Below are 20,090 nucleotides of genomic sequence, written 5' to 3'. Positions count from 1 at the left end.
ATAGTAGTTGGTGGTTTTCTCTAAACTAGATGTATTCAGTTCTTAGATCAGGAGACTGTAGTGCTGTCATGGTGGCTCAGAGGTTAAGAGTGCTTTGTAGAGGACCAGAGATTGGTTCCTCAAAGCCACATTCAGTAGCTCACAACCCCCTGTAACTATGGGGGCTTTAATTTCCTCTTCTCACCTGTGTGGCCATCTGCACACAGATATGCATAAAGACACATACACACGCACGCACGCACGCACGCACGCGCGGATAAAAGTAAACTGGGAGGTGGTGACTCACGTTTTTAATTCCATTACTTGGGAGGCAGAGGCAGGTGGATCTCTGTGAGTTTGAGGCCAGCCTGCTCTACAGAGTGAGTTCCAGGACAGCCAGAGCTACACACCTGCCTCAACAAACAAAAATAAAGGTTATATATATATGTGTATATATATATTCTACTAATATTAAGACTGTCTATGGCCATACATGTGATTCTTTTTAGCTAAAAATAATACAGATGAAAATAAGGATGAATCAGATAAAAGAAAAAGTCCACGAAGTCCCAAAAAAATTAAGACAGAATGTGATTCCGAGAAAGGGGAGACAAAGGATGCAGCAGCTGCGGCAGGAGCAGGTGGAAGTGCAATGGAGCTATCCAGGGTGTCTGAGAAGAAGGACCAAGGTAAGCAGGGTCAGTGTGGCCGCTGAGTGACGGAGTGCCTGGGCCAGCTTCCACACCCAGAAGAGTGTGGTTCACCCCAGCACGCTCTAAGTGCTCTAGATGTTCACAGGCTTTTTCAGCATTTATGACAATCGGGCAACATTTTCATCATGGCAAAGGAAGTTGCTTTCTGATCCCAGCCCATCAGTCTATTCTTGGTAGATTTGTCTGTTTTAGACATTTAAGTGAAGTCAGACAGTCTGCTCTCCTCCTTTAATCCAGCACTGTGTTTTCAAGGTTCATCCGAATTGTAGCATATTCCAAAGAATACTCCACTGTATTGATAGGCCACAACTCATCTGTCCAGTCATTGATCAGTGAGTGATTGGATTGTGATAGACATGATGAACATTAACACTTTTAAGTTTTAGGATTTCTTTCTTGTGTTTTTGAGAAAGGGACTCTCGGTGTAACTGTGATTGGCCTGTAACTCAACTATGTAGACCAGGCTAGCCCAGAGCATACAAAGATTCACCTGCCTCTGCTTCCTGAGTGCTAGGATTAAAGGTGCCACCACAACTAGCTAATGTTTGTTTGAAGTTTTGTTTTGGTTTTTGGTTTTTCCAGACAGGGTTTCTCTGTAGGTTTGGAGACTGTCCTGGAACTAGCTCTTGTAGCTCTGGCTGGTCTCGAACTCACAGAGATCTCGAACTCACAAACATCCTCCTCCCTCTGCCTCTGGAGTGCTGGGATTAAAGGTGTGCACCCCCAACGCCTGGCTCTTATTTTTGTTTTTTTAACATTATGTATTTGTTTTGTGGATTCCAGGGATCAAACGCAGGACATTATACACACACACTTGGTAGCAAAGCCTTTACAGTGACCATCTCACCAGCTCTCTGCACAAGTCTTTCTGTAGACACAGATTTTCACTTTTTTTTTTTTTTTTTTTTTTTTTTTTTTTTTTTTGTTTTTTTTTTTTTTGAGACAGGGTTTCTCTGGCTTTGGAGACTGTCCTGGAACTAGCTCTTGTAGCTCTGGCTGGTCTCGAACTCACAGAGATCCACCTGCCTCTGCCTCCCGAGTGCTGGGATTAAAGGCGTGCGCCACCAATGCCCGGCTCAGATTTTCACTTCTTAGTGGTATACCAAGGAATGGAATTGCTAGATTCTATAGGGACACTATAGTTAAACTTTTGAGGGCCAGTGAGATACATAAATAAATTTTCTTTTTTTTAGAAACATAAACTGGGGAGATGGCACATTGGATAATATGCTTGGTGCTCATAGCTTGTATTCCCAGAGTCCATGTATGTGTGAGTTGGGCATTGACGGCCTGCCCAAAATTCCGGCACTTGAGGCCAGAGCCTTGGCAGCTAGATAGACTAGCTGTGTTGGTGAGCTCTGAGTTCAAAGAATAATATGGAGACTTATTGAAAAAGAATTCATCGATCTACCTCTATCTGTTCTCTCTCTGACTCTCTCTGACTCTCTCTCTCTCTCTCTCTCTCTCTCTCTCTCTCTCTCTCTCACACACACACACACACACACACACACACACACACACACACACAGGAACCTAAACAAACATATATGCATGAAACAAAAACATAGGCTTGGCATGATAGTTCACACCTATAATCCTAGTATGGGAGACTGAGGCAGAAGATTGACTTGAGTCTGAGGCTAGCACGGGCTATAGAGTGAGACTCTGTTCAGAAAAACAAAACAAAGCAAAGTTCCTGGCTTGACTGTTAACTGACTCCATGGCATACTCCATAGATCACATGTCCTTTCTCCACACATGCAGAAAATCTGGCTTTTCTGCTAAAATCAAACACTATTTTTTTTTTTTTTCTTTTTTCCCTAAGACAAGGTTTCTCTGTGTAGCTTTGGAGCCTGTCCTGACACTCACTCTGTAGACCAGGCTGGCCTCGAACTCACTAAGATCCACCTGCCTCCCCAGTGCCGGAATTAAAGATGTGCACTACCACTGCCCAGCATCAAACACTAATTTTGAAATATTTAAAATTAATAACACTGGAGCTGGAGAGATGGCTCAGTGGTTAAGAGCACTGGATGCTCTTCCAGAAGACCTGGGTTCGATTTCCAGCACCTACGTGGTGGCTCACAACTGTCTGTAACTTCTGTTCCAGGGGATCCAACATCCTCTCGCAGATGTACATGCAGCCCAAACACCGAAAGTTTATGTCCTCTTAAAGATTACAGTGTATTGAAGAAAAAAAAGCTTGTATTTATAAAATTAATAAAACTGGAAGGAAATTTTTAACAAATGAAAAAACAAAAATAAGTGACCTGTAATTCTAGCACTCGGTCTAATGAGTCATTGCAGACTCTAGCCTAATATGCCCATTGAGTTTCAGACCAGCCCTATCTGGAAAAAATAAAATAAAGTAAGGAATAAATAAACAGAAGTTTTAAAGCCATGGAAATTAGATAGCATATGTGCCAAAAAGTTAGTTTGCTGTGTGACCTAAGATGTCCTCAAACTCATGCTACTCCTGCCTCTGCCTGCCTCCCCCAGTGCTGGGTACCATACCTCTAGCTCAGCACAGTTGATAACTGACTTGTAGGCATATTGTACTCAATATCCTATCATAAGCCGAGTCATTTCCCACTGTGGAATCCCTTCAGTTTAGGTACCAAAAATCACAGTCATCCAGTATTTGAAATGTCTCTTTTTTTAACCCCATTTAAAGTTTAGCAGTATCCATGACCTACCCATACATATGAAAATAACAATAGTATATACTTCTAAAACTGAGAATTCCTCATGAGTAAAGTTCCTTCAGAGTAAAACTTACGTTTTTATCCATGTCTTTAATTCACAGATGTAAAAGAAGTTTTAGATTCTGATAATGACAGATCCTTCAAGGAAGAACCAATGGAGGTAGATGATCATGTGAAATCAGAGTCACCTCTAAACTGTCAGGAGAACACGCAAGTGGACGTGGTCAATGTCAGTGAGGGCTTCCATCTAAGGACTAGTTACAAAAAGAAAACAAAATCCTCTAAGCTGGATGGGCTCCTGGAAAGGCGGATTCGACAGTTCACACTGGAAGAGAAGCAGCGGCTTGAAAAGTTGAAGCTTGAGAGCGGGGTGAAGGGAGTAGGCAAGCCCCCCACAAGCGCTCTTAAAAGCCCCTCTGAATCAGCAGTAACAGCAAAGGCCAGCGAAGGGTGTCATGGTGACTTGCTTAGACAGGAACAAAGCCCTAGTCCAAGCCAGGCTAGCCCTGGGGACTCAGGGCAGGGGTGCTCACAAAGTGATTCCTCGGTTCTTGGCCTCAGTGAACCTAGTCTGAGTACAAACAAACTTTGTCCAAAAGATCAAGTGCCAGATGATGTCTGCGTTCAGAGTTCAGGGCCAAACTCTCAGAGACAGCATGCTGTTGAAAGTGACCTCGATGCCAGTATCCCTGAACCTGCCGGTAAGGGACTGGAACTAAGTCAGACTAAAACAAAAGGAAGTGACTTTTCCATTGATGACTCTAAACCAACCAATGCAGATGATACTGGCACTTTGACGTCTAAAAGCAAAAAGCCACTTCCACAGGAAGATAGCAGCACCAAGAGTACTTTACCTGCATTAGTACCTAAAAGTACCAGTGACAGAGATGCCCGGTCCTTCCCAAAAGCAATGGACTTTGATGGGAAACCAGGATGTGACTCTGAATCTAATAGCACTTTGGAAAATAGTTCTGATATTCAGGATAGCAGTGAAGAAGAGATGATTGTTCAGAATAGCAATGAATGTGCCTCTGAGCAGCTCATAACTCCAGACCAAGGCATGGGGAGTGTGGAACCGTCAAAATGTGAGTTAGTTCCTAAATCCACTGAAAATTGTGAAGATAAACTGCAGGGTAAGGTAACTGAAGCAAATGGTAAAAGAACAGGTCAGCACCAAAAGCCTGATGAGAGACCAGTTAACAAATGCACTGACCAAATAAGCCTAAAGCATGCCACCGACAAAAGGAATAATGAAAATCGAGAGTCTGAAAAGAAAGGACAGAAGGCCAATAAATTTCAAATAAATGGCAAAGATAGTAAAGCTAAGGGGTACCTCAAGGGGCAGTACATGAAGGACAGCTCTGAAGGTAAAGTTGTGAGTGGTACTGTTGAACCAAAGGTCAATAATATCAATAAAGTCATCCCTGGAAATGTCAAGTCACTGGCTATTAAAGAATCTGCTGTGAAGCCGTTCGTTAACGGTGACATTATCATGGAAGATTTCAATGAACAAAACAGTTCAGAAACCAACCTGTGTTCACTGAGTTCTTCAGATGCCAAAGGTAATCACCAAGACAGCCTCCATACCCTACCGTCCACCAAAGAGACAGACAGTACCCAGGTAACCATACCCCCAGCCCCTTGTCCAGAAAGTAACTCGTTTAATCAGGTGGAAGACATGGAAACGGAGAGTCCAGTGGTTAAGAAGGTTACACCATCTCCTGTTAGTGGTGGAGAGGTGTCTAACCTTAGTAATGACTTCCTGGATGAAAATGGTCTGCCCTCCAGCAAAGACGAGAATGTCAATGGAGAGTCCAAAAGGAAAACAATCATCACAGAAGTCACCACGATGACATCCACAGTGGCCACAGAGTCAAAAACTGTCATTAAGGTAGCAAAGGGGGACAAGCAAACTGTGGTTTCTTCCACAGAAAATTGTGCCAGATCCACTGTCACAACTACCACTACCACGGTGACAAAGCTCTCCACACCCTGCCCAGACAGTGGTATGGACACCATCTCTGTAAAGGAGCAGAGCAAAACCGTGGTCACCACGACAGTGACAGACTCCCTAACCACTGCAGGAAGCACACTGGTGACATCTATGACAGTGAGCAAAGAATACTCCACAAGAGACAAGGTGAAACTAATGAAGTTCTCAAGACCCAAGAAGACCCGTTCGGGAACAGCCCTGCCATCCTATAGGAAGTTCGTTACCAAGAGCAGCAAAAAGAGCATTTTTGTGCTGCCTAATGATGACTTGAAAAAGCTGGCCAGAAAAGGAGGGATCCGGGAAGTCCCTTACTTTAATTACAATGCAAAACCTGCCTTGGACATATGGCCATATCCTTCTCCTAGACCAACCTTTGGTATCACGTGGAGGTATGTACTTGATGTGTTATGTGGGATAGGAGAGGCTAAAGGTTTTTAAAATCCCATTTTAAAATTAAATGAGCTCCCAGAATAGAGGAAGCTTATGTGTAATGGCCAGGGTTAGTGATGGAATGTAGAAAGCTTCTCGCTCTGCCAGTGGGAGGTAACCAGTGTTTACCGAGCAGCCGTGGACTTAACCGAAAATGTAAGGGATTCTTTTAACATGCATGTTCATTTTAACTCCCATGAGACAAGAGGGAAATGCCAAGCTTGTTTTCATGGTCTAAGTTTTCAAGTTGTTGCATGTTGTTTGCTCTGCACCATGACAACCACAGAATTGGATAATCACTTTCTGGGATTCATAAAAACATGCCTGTAAATTCATAAAGCCCTTTATGTCAAACGTTCCTAGTGAAATTTACTTGCATGATAAATGTGTTTTGGATTTCTCTGTTATTTATGGAAGAAAAGATACTGTAATTTCCTTAGGAAATGTCTTAAAATGCAGGAATAGTCTTATTTAAGAATGCCCTGGGCCCTCTGTGTTTGGGGAACAAATTATAAGTTTATAGTATTGACAGTTGCTAATCCATGTTCTCCTATGGACATGGAGTAATTTGCCTGTGACCACAGAGGCCAGGTTAAGCACAGTGCCCAGTTTCCCTGCCCCCAGCCAGCACTTCATGTGCTGTTTGCCTTTCACATGCTTGTCTATGTTCTGTCCCTTTTCATGTCTCTGTCTCTATCTTTCCGCCCTTGTTGAGAGGGATGAACATAAGCATTAAGGACATAACACTTGGAAAGTAGCGTGCTCTAGGCTACAGTTGGTTTTACATGGTCATTTCAGCAGGTCACCGAGCAGGACATCATCTCTCTTACGACTTCATTTTAGTGTGTCTTAAGTATTTCCAGATTCAGTTACCATCATCCTTTTTGTTTTGTTTTGTTTTTTTGAGACAGGGTTTCTCTGTGGCTTTGGAGGCTGTCCTGGAACTAGCTCTTCTAGACCAGGCTGGTCTTGAACTCACAGAGATCCGCTTGCCTCCGCCTCCCGAGTGCTGGGACCAAAGGTGTGCGCCACCACCACCCGGCCATCATCCTTCTTTATGTCCTTTATATTCTAGTCAGCTAGTTAGTGTCAGAAAAGACCACAAAACCGGTGTAAATGCAAATTCTCCCTAGGGAATTCATTCACTCTGGTGACCACTCATCGTTTGTATGAGCACGTTTTATACCTCATCATTTATTTGAAGTAAGATGTCATCACTCCATGGCACATGCACTAGAGACAGCTGAAAAGTACACTTTCTCTGCAGGGCCTGCAATGAAGGATTTGCAGAATCCTGCAGGGAATCAAGGAACTCTTCATTGCAGTTCATGGAGTTGTAGGATTGCTCTGCACTTTTCTGCTTTCTTCATTGAGAGCGGTCCCAAAGTGCATCCTTGACTGTCCTGCAGGTAACTTCTTTCCCACTGGAAAAGTTACTATATACATACAGTAGTTGAACTAAGATGCCCCAGCAGGCAGGGAGCTGGCCTTCCTGCTCCTTGTGTTCTGAAACAAAAGGTAGTTTTGCTGGGAAGCACTGTTCTCTGAGCCTGGAAAGAAGCAGGCCCCAATCCTAATGGGTGCAGGAGCCCTTGTGTGCATGGCTGCAGTGCAGGCGCCTTGACTTACAGTGTTTTGATGTGCGCTAGCATGCAGCATATCTGTTTGGTCAGTCTCTCATTTTTTAATGGAAAGAAATACTTTACTGTACATTCTTAATTTGTTGAAGTTGAAATTAATAACTATCACTTCTGACTATAGAAGAATGGGTAAAATATGTGTTATTTTGATTTTAGGATACTTTTTAAAAATTGCTACAAAAACTATTCATGTAAAGTGCATTTTTATACTAACCCTTGAGTCTCATGTGTTTACTGCTTAGTAGAAGAATTCCAAGAGCTGATAGTGTGATTCTCATTTACTTGTTTGTGTATTTATTTATTCGTATTTATTTGTTTGGGGGTGACTCTTATGGGTCTAGCTAAGCAGCCCAGGCTGGTCTCAGACTCCTGTTCTCCCCCCTCAGCCTCATCGGGAGTTAAGACAACACACAGGCCCAGCTGCATGCGGGATACATATTTTTTTTTTAGTGTAATGTTAAAGCTGAGCACTATAGAAAAAACTGACACTTGTCTCGTGGGTGCAGTAAAACCTTTTTGACCTCTGTACATACATTTCCTTATATCCATTTTCCCTGCCAAGACTCTGTGTCACTGTCATTTTGTTCTCCATAATGCTGCTAGAGGGGTCCTGCTAAAATGGTTCTATGCTGGGCCTATTCTGAGTGATTGGTGCACAGCTCACTACTGCAGGGGAGGGGGGTGAAGCATAGCCCTGAGGATCATTGGGAGAGAAGGGAAGCCTGGGATCTAGTTTATGTGCTTTTCTTCAAGCCTTCTTTCTGGCATAGCTCATTCTGACTTCTGCTTTCTTCTCCATGCAAGCCGCTTCGCCATTTGCCCCCACCCCTTCCCTCAGACGGGGTGTAGCGTCTGAGAAGTGTGTGCTTTTTACACACTTTGTCCTTCTTATGTGTGTGCTCCTTGCCTTCAGTCAGCCAGCCACACTGTATTCTGATGGACATGTGCTTTGAGGCCATGGAAGACCTGTGTACTTGCTTACTGGAGATTCTAACAGACTCTTTGTATCCCAGCCTCCTCCAGTCTTGACCCTTTGACAGCAAGCACGACATTGTGTGTGTGAGTGAGTGAGAGTGAGTGGATGTGTGTGTGTGAGTGAGAGTGAGTGAATGTGTGTGTGTGAGTGAGTGAATTGGCAGACTGATCATCTGTGAGGTGTGTTCATCCACTGATGCTATCTGCATTTTAAAATAGGGTAGCTTTTGGGAGACAGGGATATTGATCATGGTAGAGTGCTTGCCTGGTATGTACCAGAACTTGGGTGCTGTCCTCAGTACAGTGGAGGTGAGACAGGCAGAGTGATTATTGGACCCTAGAGACCAAGCAGAGGAGAAAGAGAATAATAATCCTCCTGAGCCACCAGACTAGCACAAGGCTTTCCTTGGGGCATGGCCTCAAGTGACAGACACTTTGTTTCTCCCAGGGTACCCCACGGTAGTCATCATCAGGGTTGGTATTCCTGGATTGTTACCATTGAAGTAAACATGTCACAGGTGGAGCCAGAAATTGCAGAGGTGCAGCAACCATTTGACTAGAGCTTTACCTTATCGAATTCTTCATTTCGCTCTTGTCAGTAAAAAAAGCATCGCCTTTCCAGTGCAGAAATTGTCCAGAGATTACCATTTGCCTGTTAGTAGAGGAAATTATTTTCATTGTATGGGTTTTGTCTATACTGCATTCAGCCAATCTATTTACTTCGTGTAATATGAAAATGTCCAAAGGAGACTCTAATTATGCAGGTCTTCAAGGGAATTAACAGCCATTGGCTGCTTTAATATATATTACAGTGAATTCTATTTTAGGATAAAATATTGAAATTGAGTAAACTCATTTTTAGATGTGTTTTTAGTGTTACTTATAAAAAGAAAAATAGATCTAGTAACTTTATGCTTGTGCTTATAGAAAAATAAGAGCCGGGATTCTCTTCTGTTATCAGAGTTGCTGATACAGGACTGTGCCTTTCTGGAAATGGCTTTCTTCATAGGATTCCAAGCCAACCCCATGTTGTTAATATTCATAGTACTCATTTTCAAGAGCCACCATGGACTCCAAAATTCCTTTGGTTCCAAATGTCTTCTTGCATTGGCAAAGTGTTTTGCTTTTAGTTTTTGATAAAATATAAACATTCTCAGATATTTTTTTGTTTTCGCAAAAACTATTTCAACATGACTTTATCTTCAAGACTCCTCTATCATATTTAGTAACATGATTATTGATTTTGTTTTTTTCTCTGTAGTTTTTCATGCAGATATTTTAGTAGATTAATATAACAATCTTTATAAATTGTTGTCTTATTAGATCTTAAGATAAAACACTTACCTATTTATATGGCATTGGAAATGAATGTAAATGATTTAAAATGTTATCCTAGGAACTCACAGCTGTTATCTTAAAGAATGTGTAATGCCAGTTTACAGAGCCATGATAGAAATACTGAGGTTACAGTGAGCACCAGAAACATGTCCTTCAGTTTCCTAGCGAGAAGAGAGTGTGAGTGAGTGTGTGTTTGTATGATGATATGTAGTTGATTTGGGTTGTTCTTTCAGGTATAGACTTCAGACGGTAAAATCCTTAGCGGGAGTGAGCCTGATGTTACGGTTACTGTGGGCCAGTTTGAGATGGGATGACATGGCAGCCAAGGCCCCTCCAGGAGGAGGGACTACAAGGACAGGTAAGGGAGTTGGACTTTAAGGTCACAAGATCGGCTAAGGGTACAGCTTAGTTGCTAGAGTGCATATCTCATGTGCTGACATATGGACCCATGTTAGCTTCCCAGCAGTGCATCACCTGGTTGTGGTGGTGCATGCTTGTAACCTTAGCAGTGAGGAGCTGGAAGAGGGAGGATCAAAAGTTCAAGGTCACTCTTGCCTGTGAGTTCAAGGCCGTCTTCTGTTACGTGAGGCCGTGCAGCAAGACAGGTAGCCAGACCGGGCATAGGCTCAAGATGCCGGTTCCTTAGGAGGGGGAGGCAAGAGGATCTAATTAGTGACCTGCTTGGGCTACTTAGCTCAAGGCCAGCTAGAGCAACTCTCTCAAACAAAACAAACCAAGAAACTAACTCAACCTAGCATGTACAAGGCTCTGGGCTTGACCCCTAGCACTGCACAAAAGTCAAATCAAATCATGTGCCATTCACTGAATGTATTAAATGCTTATCTTATTTTGTAGAATTTAACCTTGCTGAAGTTTTTTGAGTGCCATAAAGCCATGTTAAGGAGCATGGGCCACATTCAAGGTGAATCCGCACACATAGGCCTGTCTAAATGTTCAGATGTTAGTTGTTATTCCAGGGTGTAAGTCACTTAACCTGAGATCCCTGAACATCAGGCACTGCTTTGAGTGGGTGCTGTCTCTGGGAGTTAACTTGGACCTTACGTCATTTTTTTTTACCTGCTACTCATGCTGAGGTGGAATATTGCCACAAGTTTGATGCCAGCCTGGGCTTACATATCAAGTTCTAGACCAACTTGGGCCATAGAGAAACTCTGTGTTATATCAGAAGGAAAGGGATGATCCCCCTACACAGCATGGTGAGGACCCTGCTGCAAAAACAGCAGCACCGCATTCTCTCAGGAAGAAACTCAGCTGTTGCAAGCTAGCAGTGATGCTGGGCTCATTAATAAGCCAGAAGCTCTGAAAGGACATTTCAGATTCTCATCTATAAAGAAGTACCACGTGCTTTATAGATTCTCATCTATAAAGAAGTACCATGTTCTCAGTTCCCTCCTGTTTCGGGTGGTTATTAACAGTGTGTAACCCATGTTCCCATAGAAACATCTGAGACTGAAATCACAACCACAGAGATAATTAAGAGGCGTGATGTGGGCCCTTACGGCATTCGTTCTGAGTACTGTATCAGGAAGATCATTTGCCCCATTGGAGTTCCAGAAGCACCAAAGGGTAAGAAATAGAAAAAATACATCCTCGATGGTCTGCTGGCTGTGTGTCCTGTTAGTTGAGATTTGCTAGTAGTTGTCTCTTTAAAGGCTTACCTTACACCACGAGCTACTCCTGTATTAAGAAGCATAAAGACTAACTGCCAAGACAGGAGAGTGTTGTGAGTTCCAGACTATCCTGGCCTACAAAGTGAGACCCTGTTTCAAAAAACAAAATGGGGGCTGGGAAGATGAGTCAGCAGTTAAGACTGCTTACTGCTCTTGCAGAGGACAGAGCTTCAGTTCCCAGCACCTACATGTTGGCTCATAACTCCACGTTAGGGGCTTCCAAGGACCTTGACTGAAGTCCATAGACTCCTTCATATATGTACATATAAACACTTGCAGGCTGACACACATGCACATAACTAAGACTAAATCTTTTTTTAATTCTAGTGTTGAAACTAACGCACCAGAACCAGAGTTCAAGAACAGCCTGGTCTACAGAATGAGGTCCAGGACAGCCAGGGCTGTTACACAGAGAAACCCTGTCTCAAAAAACCAAAAAAATCAAACAACAACAACAAAAAGAACTAATGCAAACTACTCAAGATGGCCATAATATGAGACATGCACATATGCATAAATAAAAAGTATTAAGTGTTAATTTTCCCACCATAGCATCTTCACTCCAAAGCAATGATTCTTTTAATGTTGATTAACAAGGTTTTAAGCAAGCCAAGTGTATTTCAGCCAATTCTTTTGTAACTTCAGGCAGAGCTGTTTACAGCTTCAGTGTGAAAGATTTCTGTCCTGTTTCTACCCTACAAAACCTTACACACAATAGGTCATTTAATTAATTTCCTTTCACAACTTTGTTTTGTTTTTTGTTTTAATTGTGAATACAGGTTCTGCCTGCATGTATCCCTGCAGGCCAGAAGAGGGCACCAGAGCTCATTACAGATGGTTATGAGCCATCATGTGTTTGCTGGGAATTGAACTCAGGACCTCTGGAAGAGCAGGCAGTATTCTTAACCACTGAGCCATCTCACCAGCCCTATTTTTAGTTTTTTTGAGACAGGGTTTCTCTGTGTAACAGTCCTAGCTGTCCTGGAACTCACTCTGGAGACCATGCTGGCCTCGAACTCACTGAGATCCACCTGCCTCTGCCTTCAGAGAACTGGGACTAAAGGCATGCACCACCAAAACCTGTGATTAATTCTGTAAGCTACATGACCAAGGAACTCAGACCTAACCTGGGGTATAGGGACATTTTGCCTTCTTTAATCATCAGCCTGTGTTTGCACAGGCTGAATTCATGGGTCTGTAATGTATGAGACTTGCTTGTTTTTGTTCATCCTTAGCAACCCTCACTCACATCTCTAAGCATCATTGCTCAATAAAAATCATCTTAATTCTGATCTTCATGTAAATTGCCCAATGAGGAGAGGGGTCTTTTCCCATGAACAGCTACACTATACTAGTGGGATGCTTTCCCATAGTAATCACACCATGCCAGACACAGAAAGATAGCCCCAAGCAGGCGAAGGCACAGCAGAATCGAGGAACATTCTAGACACAGTCCCCCTGGGGCTTTGACTCTCTGGGGTACATGCATCATAGCTGTGCTGTCGGTAAGCTACACTTCCTAAACTCTGGGCCCTGGGCAAGGCTCAGTGCTCATCCCTCTTTACTGTACAGTTTTTTAAGTCTTACTGGGAGATTTTTATATGTTCTTCAGCCTTTTGGATAACCCCCCTTTTGTTTTGTTTTGTTTGAGACAGGGTTCCTCTGTGTAGCTTTGTAGACCAGGCTGGCCTTAAACTCATAGAGATCTGCCTGCCGAGTACTGGGACTAAAGGCATGCGCCACCACTGCCCACCTGGATCCCTTTTTTATACTGGGTAAATGCAACCTATCTCCTCAGTGCCATGGAGGGGAAAAGAGTATTACCAGCTCAGCTCTGACAGACCTGAAGTTTGCTTTAGTCTTTCAAACAAGGAGAGGTTGGGGGTGACTGTGACCCACAATGTGCATACAATGTCACAGACTCAACACTCAGGGGTCTGAAGCAGAAAGATGGTATGGCATGGGCTCCATGCTGAGTTCTAGGCCCCCACTGCAGCTTACATAGGAGGGCAGTGTTGATAAGGGAAGGGAGGGAACAAACAAACACAGTATGGCCAGGGAAGCCCTTTCGCTCCTGGTTACTTACTGGCCTTGCTTCCTACCGCGCCAATCAAAGACAGCTATAGTCCTGTACCACAGTTGCTCTGTGTACTTGTTGGGGTGTCCTCTTCTCCAGGACTCCCCTTCCTCTTTGACATTGTTGTTTCAGGATCTTATCAGGCCAAGGAGAAGTAGTCCCAAGTGATCCTGGAGTGGGTAGTGCCAGGAATTTGGCATTTTCTCTCTCGCCATTCCCCAGTACCCCTGCTGTCAGCTTTCCTCCTGGAAATGCTGAACCTTTGAAAGAGATTGTGTTGGTTCTGGAGTCTCAACACTGAATTGCTCTTAGTCACATGTGGAGAAGGGATGAGGAATAGAGCCCTAGGCAGAGAAGAAAGGGTGTAAAGGTCCACAAGCCCTTTATCAGGATTATAAACCATATCCCGTGTGCCTTAATGACTGCCTGCTTTACAAATGGGGTTTAATTGGAAGACAGCATCGTGTAACTCTGACATTGTTATTGTTATATCCACTGATTCTTTTTTAAAATGATGTGCATTGGTGTTTTGCCTACGTGTATGTCTCTATGAAGGTTTCAGATCCCCGGAACTGGAGTTACAGATGTCGTGAACTGTTGTCGTGTGGGTCCTAGGAACTGAACCTGGGTTCTCTGGGAGAGAAGCCAGTGCTCTTAACCACTGAGCCATTTCTCCAGCCCCCAGACATTGTTTTTTTTGTGTTTTAATTATTTATGTATGTGGGTGTTTTGCCTACAGGTATGCCCGTGTACGTGTGTGCGGGTGTCTTTAGAGATGTGTAAAACTCATTGGATCCCTTAGGCTGGGGTTAAGCACAGCTGCCATGTGGATATTGGGGAATTGAACACGAGTCCTTTGGAAGAGCAGCAGTGGTTTTAACCACAGGTGATAGGGGCCACAATTGCAATGTAAACTACCTGACCTATATGGTCTCAAGGGTTTACAGTATCTGGCCCTTTAAAAGGAAAAGTTTGGCTGGTGGTGGCATCCTGGGCTGTGTGGCAGACCCTGTCTTAAATTAAAAATATAGTTTGTTGCCCGCTGTGTTTCATGACATGAGATATCAGAACTCCATCCAGATAGGATTGCTGATAACACTCTGATTTCTTTCACCAAGAAACACCCACACCTCAGCGGAAAGGCCTTCGATCGAGTGCACTGCGGCCAAAGAGACCTGAAACACCTAAGCAGACGGGCCCAGTTATCATTGAAACCTGGGTGGCAGAAGAGGAGTTGGAACTCTGGGAGATCAGGGCTTTTGCTGAGAGGTAATCGGTCATATTAAGGGTTTTAGCACTTCAGAGTTAGGGAATTGTCATATTAGTAGCTGCTGTGGTCTATTTGGGCTAATTTTTTTCTGCCTTTTGATTTGGTGTACTATCTCTGGGTAGTTAAGTCCTGTTTCTAAATTTTAGGGTGCTAGTATATTATACATTTGCTATTTTTAAAATATCTTAAATTTTCATTTAAAACAGAAATAGTCCATTCTTTATGATGCCAAAGTCAACCAGATTTCACTTATTAAACGGTTTCTGATAAGTTGCTTCTTTTCCCCCTACAGAGTGGAGAAAGAAAAGGCTCAAGCGGTGGAGCAGCAGACGAAGGTGAATGGACAGTGGGCGGGTCACCGCCTAGAGGGCCCTCCCCAGCCACATTGGGGTAGCAGAGTGACCTTTTTAGCCAAATTCAGGCACATGAAAAGCCCAGGGGTTTTATATTCACATGGGATTTTTAAAGTGTACCTTGTGTTTCATTTCTCAGAAGTAACTGTGATATAGTAATCTGTGGATCTGCAGGTCAAGTGCAGGACTGTAGGATGTCAGATCCTCCTCAGGGTATTGTTACCAATCTTTATTTCAGTAGTTTCTAGAAAGAACTTTTTCTGCTGAACTCTAGTTCAGCCTGTAAAGAAGTAAACTTCACTAAGGCTCTGAGTTCATTGTAATCAGTGCTCACTAGGTTGTGGGTTGTTTTTTGGCATCTGATATGGTGATCAGTATACTGTATCTGAGAATGCAAGGAAGACGCTTGCTTCTACTGACTGTGCAAACTTAGAGGGTAGAGATAAAAGAATGTGTTTTCTTGTAGTATTGTCGACACAGCTGCACATTTATGCTCATTTTATGTGTACAAGTGTTTTGCCTGCATGTGTGTCTATGCACCACACACCTGTCTGGTGATATTCAGAAGAGGGCAGCAGGTCCCCTGGAGCTGGAGTTACAGAGACTGTGCTGGAAACAAACCTTGGTCCCTGTAACAGCTGCCATTGCTCATTATCTTGAGTAGCTCTCCAGCCCCAGCTGCACATATTTTAAAACAAGCCATTCTTTTTTCATATTTTATAAAGCACAGTTTTCAAAATCTTATGTGTCTTTCTCCTCATTAAAAATTTGAGGAAATAGCATTTTTGGGTTATGTGCTCAATTCTGCCCAGGAAACTTATAGAAAATCATAGGCATCTGTTGTTACTATAGCAACTGGCCAGTTGTTCTGCTCTTTGCTTTTTTGTTTGTTTTGTTTTGTTTTTTGAGACAGGGATTCTTTGTGTAGCCTAGGCTACCCTGGGACTAGGCTGACCTCAAAACTCAGAGATTCACCTGCCTCTTCTTCTTGAGTGCAGACACAGCTTTACAATTAACATAGTGTCTGTCTATTTATTTGAAGTTAAGGTGGCTGTGGAACCAGGCTGGTGGGAAAGAACTTTCACCAACATAGCACTTCAAGTTTTTTAATGCAGTTTCTCCCAGTGAAATGCTCTTAATTACTTGTGTATTCCTTGTTTTTGCTCAGTTTTCCTTCTAACCAGTGTGGTCAGGTGACCTCTCTGAGTTTGTACAGCTTCTCTTGTGAAAAATGAGCATTGGTATGAAATACTTCAACATCTCTTCGAGCATGTGGTCTGTCTGCAAAAACAATTCAAACAGAATGGCTATGACTATAGAGGAGAAGTGAAGCCTGGGATTTGGGTTCAATAGAGTTCCGAGACTCTCACTATAGCTCAGGCTGTCCCTGATCTCAGTGTGTGGCTCAAGCTGGCCCAAACTCACTGTAGTCCCCCATGAGCTGCAGTTACAGGCAGGAGTCACTATATCCAGCTCTTGTTTGTGGTTTTGAGGCACAGTGTTACTCTGTACCTCAGGCATCCTCAAATGCAAGGCAACTCTACTCCCTTACCATCTGAGTGGACCTTAGTGTGCTTTGTCACAGCTCCATCATGTGCCCTTGGGCCAATTGCACAGCCTTCTGAGCCTCAGTTTCTCGTGCTTAGTGTCCCTATGCCAGCTTTCTGGTTTGATGAGAAGTATTGCTGAATGAAGTACTCCCCATGCAGTCTGTCCTGCCTGATGCTTCATTCGTGGAATAGACCACCGTTGGGTAACTGTGGATAAACTCTGCCAGTCTTTAATTAAAAACATACAGGTTGTCTTTTCCACCTGTTTTGCTTTGATTTTTTTTTGGGGGGGAGGGGGAGGCTTGTTTTTGTTTTGAGACAAGATGTCTATGTCGTCCTGGCTTCCCTGGAACTTTGTATGTAGAGGAGACTGGCTTTGAACACATAGAGAACTGCCTCTTTCAACCTCAACGTTGGGATTAAAGTCATGAATCACCACACCCAGCCTGATTTTTGAGAGGGACTCCTGCTCTGTACTGTAACCTTAGGCTAGACTTGAACTTGAAAATTCTCTTGGGAGTTGAAATTACAGATGTGCCTACCACACCCAGGTTAGCCCTATGCTTTTAGTTTGTTTTCATTTTTATTTTTGCAGTGCTGAGTAATGATCCCAGAGCCTTGTGCATGCCAGGCACCTTGACTCTTAATTATATAGTACATGATGTAATCCCAGCACGTAGGAAACTGAGGCAGGAGGATTGCTCCAGGTTAAAGACCACACTGCTCTATAGTTTTTTTCCAGGCCAACTTGGGCTATAGAATGAGACCCTGTCTATGAATGAACAATAACAAAGTCTCAATTTATAATTTCCATTTAGATTGATCACAAGTTTGTTGACCAGAATAATAGTAATAAAAACTACCATCATGCTCTTTTTGATTAGATAAGCTAAGGTACTGCCATGAAACAAGCCCATCCCTTCTTCCCTGACTCTGAAGTGCAGTGTTGTCTCCAGTACCATTTTCCCACAGCCATTCTCACTCTGAAAGTCAGATATTACATACAACATTTTGACCTTTAAATTTTTTATTTATGAACAATTTATAATGATGTCGAGAATTGGGATTTGAGACTTCATGAAGGCTTCAGGATAAATTTAGACAGGCATGGTTTCTTTTTGGTAGTTTGCCATAGTGGAACCCTGCGACATGAGGTTTGTCGTGCAGAGCTGGAGTTTACGTTTCCTCTCCTTAACCCTCAGAAACGTTTGGAGCAGCAGAAGCCTGCAGTCATTGCAGCGTCTACCGCATCCCCAACAAACAGCACAAGCAGCACTGTCTCTCCAGCTCAGAAGGTGATGGTGGCTCCCTTAAGTGGCTCAGTCACCCCTGGAACAAAGATGGTGCTAGCCACCAAAGTTGGGTCTCCTGCCACAGTCACATTCCAGCAAAACAAGAACTTCCACCAAACCTTTGCCACGTGGGTGAAGCAAGGCCAGTCCAATTCAGGTAGAGCCGGGAGGAATGAAGCATTGCTTTCATTGCAGGGGGGGGGGGGCATTTCTAACTTTTATTTCTTGAGAGTGTTGTTCTGCTCCTGCCGCTGCTTGTGCAGGCAGACTGTGACAGCCGTTTGTCGTAGTTGCTCTTTGTGGAGTCCTCTCTGCAGTCCTCCCCTCAGTACCCACAAGTGCACTTGGTGCAGAGAGGAATGATTCCTTGAGATACAGAATGAGCCGCATTTCCTGCATCGGTGCCCTTCCTAGAAGTCACTGCGCTGCTGGTTATTTAAGATCTAAAGCTTATTAAATGTCTTATACCCCATTAGCCACCAGCACAGCTGCCACCTCTGCTACAACCATTGCCAGCACAGGTCAGACGTTCCAAATTACAGGCAATCCCGTCACTATGGCAGGAAAAGTAATTACCAAACTGCCACTTCCTGCAAACAGCAAGATTGTCGCTGTAAATGTGCCAGCAACACAAGGAGGTAAGGGAACCTCACAGAGTTTGAGTTCACCTTCGCCAGATCATGCTGTCGCCATCACTCCATTTCCTCTCACTGGTTTCAGTCGTCAGGTCTCACATTCTGTGTAGCCCACTCTGCAACCCACCACACGTAGTTTTTCCTCAGACACCAAGCAGCACCTGATTCTTTTCCTTGAAGGGTAGTGATTCATGTCTTCTTCATCTCTCTTTAAGGCGTGGTCCAGGTACAGCAGAAAGTCCTGGGTATCATTCCATCGACGACAGGTCCAAGTCAGCAAACCTTTACTTCATTCCAGCCCAGGACCGCAACAGTCACAATTAGGCCCAATACCTCAGCCTCTGCAGGAACCACTACCACATCACAGGTAAGTATTCTTTAAGGATTTGTCTCTTGAGAAATATTGAACACATCAGGGTGACTTAATCTGTAACGAAGTACTATTTTGGGAAAATACTGTTTTTCTCCCACTGACACACACACACACACACACACAATACTGTTTTTCTCCCACTGACACACACACACACACACACACACACCTGCCCACCCGCCTCTGCCTCCCTGGGTACTGTGGTTAAAGGTGTGTGCCACTACTGCCCAGCAATTTTTTTTTGGTAATGAACAAAAATGACACAAGACTTAATAATTTTGGCATTTGGTTAATTGTATATTGGTATTTATAAGTAATAATTATTTGCCAAGGTTTTCTAGAGAAAAATGTTTGTGGCTTGAACAGCACTGGAACATGCTACACTTCTTAATCCCTACCCTCTCTTGAAGCCCTCCCTTTTTGCAAGAGTTCTCGCTAACTTTGCTTTAATTCATTTGTATTCTTTCTGAACAAAAAAAAACAGATTGAGAACTGGAGAGATAGCTCAGCAGTTAAAAGCACTGGCTGCTCTTTCCAGATGACCTAGCGTTGCCAGCACCCACATGGCAGCTCACAGCTGTCTGTTACTCCAGTTCCAGAGGATCTGACACCCTCACACAAACATGTGGGCAAAACACCAATGCACATAAAATAAATCCATAAAGGGACCTTGTTCCGCCGACGTGGTGGTGCACGCCTTTAATCCCAGTACTCGGGAGGCAGAGGCAGGCGAATCTCTGTGAGTTCGAGACCACCATGGTCTACAAGAGCTAGTTCCAGGACAGCCTCCAAAGCCACAGAGAAACCCTGTCTCGAAAAACCAAAAAAAAAAAAAAAGGGGGGGGGGGGACGGTGCTGGAGAGATGGCTCAGAGATAAGGGCACTGGCTGTTTTTCCAGAGGACCTAGGTTCAATTCCCAGCAGCCACAAGGTGGCGCACAACCATCTATAATGAGATCTGGTGCCCTCTTCTGGCATGAAGACATACATGCAGGCAGAACACTATGCATAATAAATAAATAAATCTTTACAAATTAAAAGAACAGATTAAATATCATGCACACATGAGGTACAGCA

The 20,090-nt window shown here is 43.5% G+C and overlaps 1 protein-coding gene across 11 annotated transcripts in view; it reads left to right on the top strand.

Moving 5' to 3' along the window:
* Window positions 1–20,090, top strand: part of Bptf (bromodomain PHD finger transcription factor) — an 87,835-nt gene that overhangs the window by 40,046 nt on the left and 27,699 nt on the right. For all 11 annotated transcript variants that reach the window (XM_027427777.2, XM_027427775.2, XM_027427773.2 and 8 more), the window contains 8 exons: window positions 489–668; window positions 3,499–5,779; window positions 10,006–10,130; window positions 11,231–11,359; window positions 14,659–14,809; window positions 15,103–15,145; window positions 17,916–18,162; window positions 18,856–19,007. In XM_027427777.2, coding sequence (XP_027283578.2) covers window positions 489–668; window positions 3,499–5,779; window positions 10,006–10,130; window positions 11,231–11,359; window positions 14,659–14,809; window positions 15,103–15,145; window positions 17,916–18,162; window positions 18,856–19,007 — 3,308 coding nt within the window. The remainder of the gene's footprint in view (window positions 1–488; window positions 669–3,498; window positions 5,780–10,005; window positions 10,131–11,230; window positions 11,360–14,658; window positions 14,810–15,102; window positions 15,146–17,915; window positions 18,163–18,855; window positions 19,008–20,090) is intronic.

Source organism: Cricetulus griseus, chromosome 7, assembly GCF_003668045.3.
Source record: "Cricetulus griseus strain 17A/GY chromosome 7, alternate assembly CriGri-PICRH-1.0, whole genome shotgun sequence".
Taxonomy (NCBI): Eukaryota; Metazoa; Chordata; class Mammalia; order Rodentia; family Cricetidae; genus Cricetulus; species Cricetulus griseus.
Note: the sequence above shows the minus strand (reverse complement) of the source record. Positions and strands in the feature narration are given on the sequence as shown.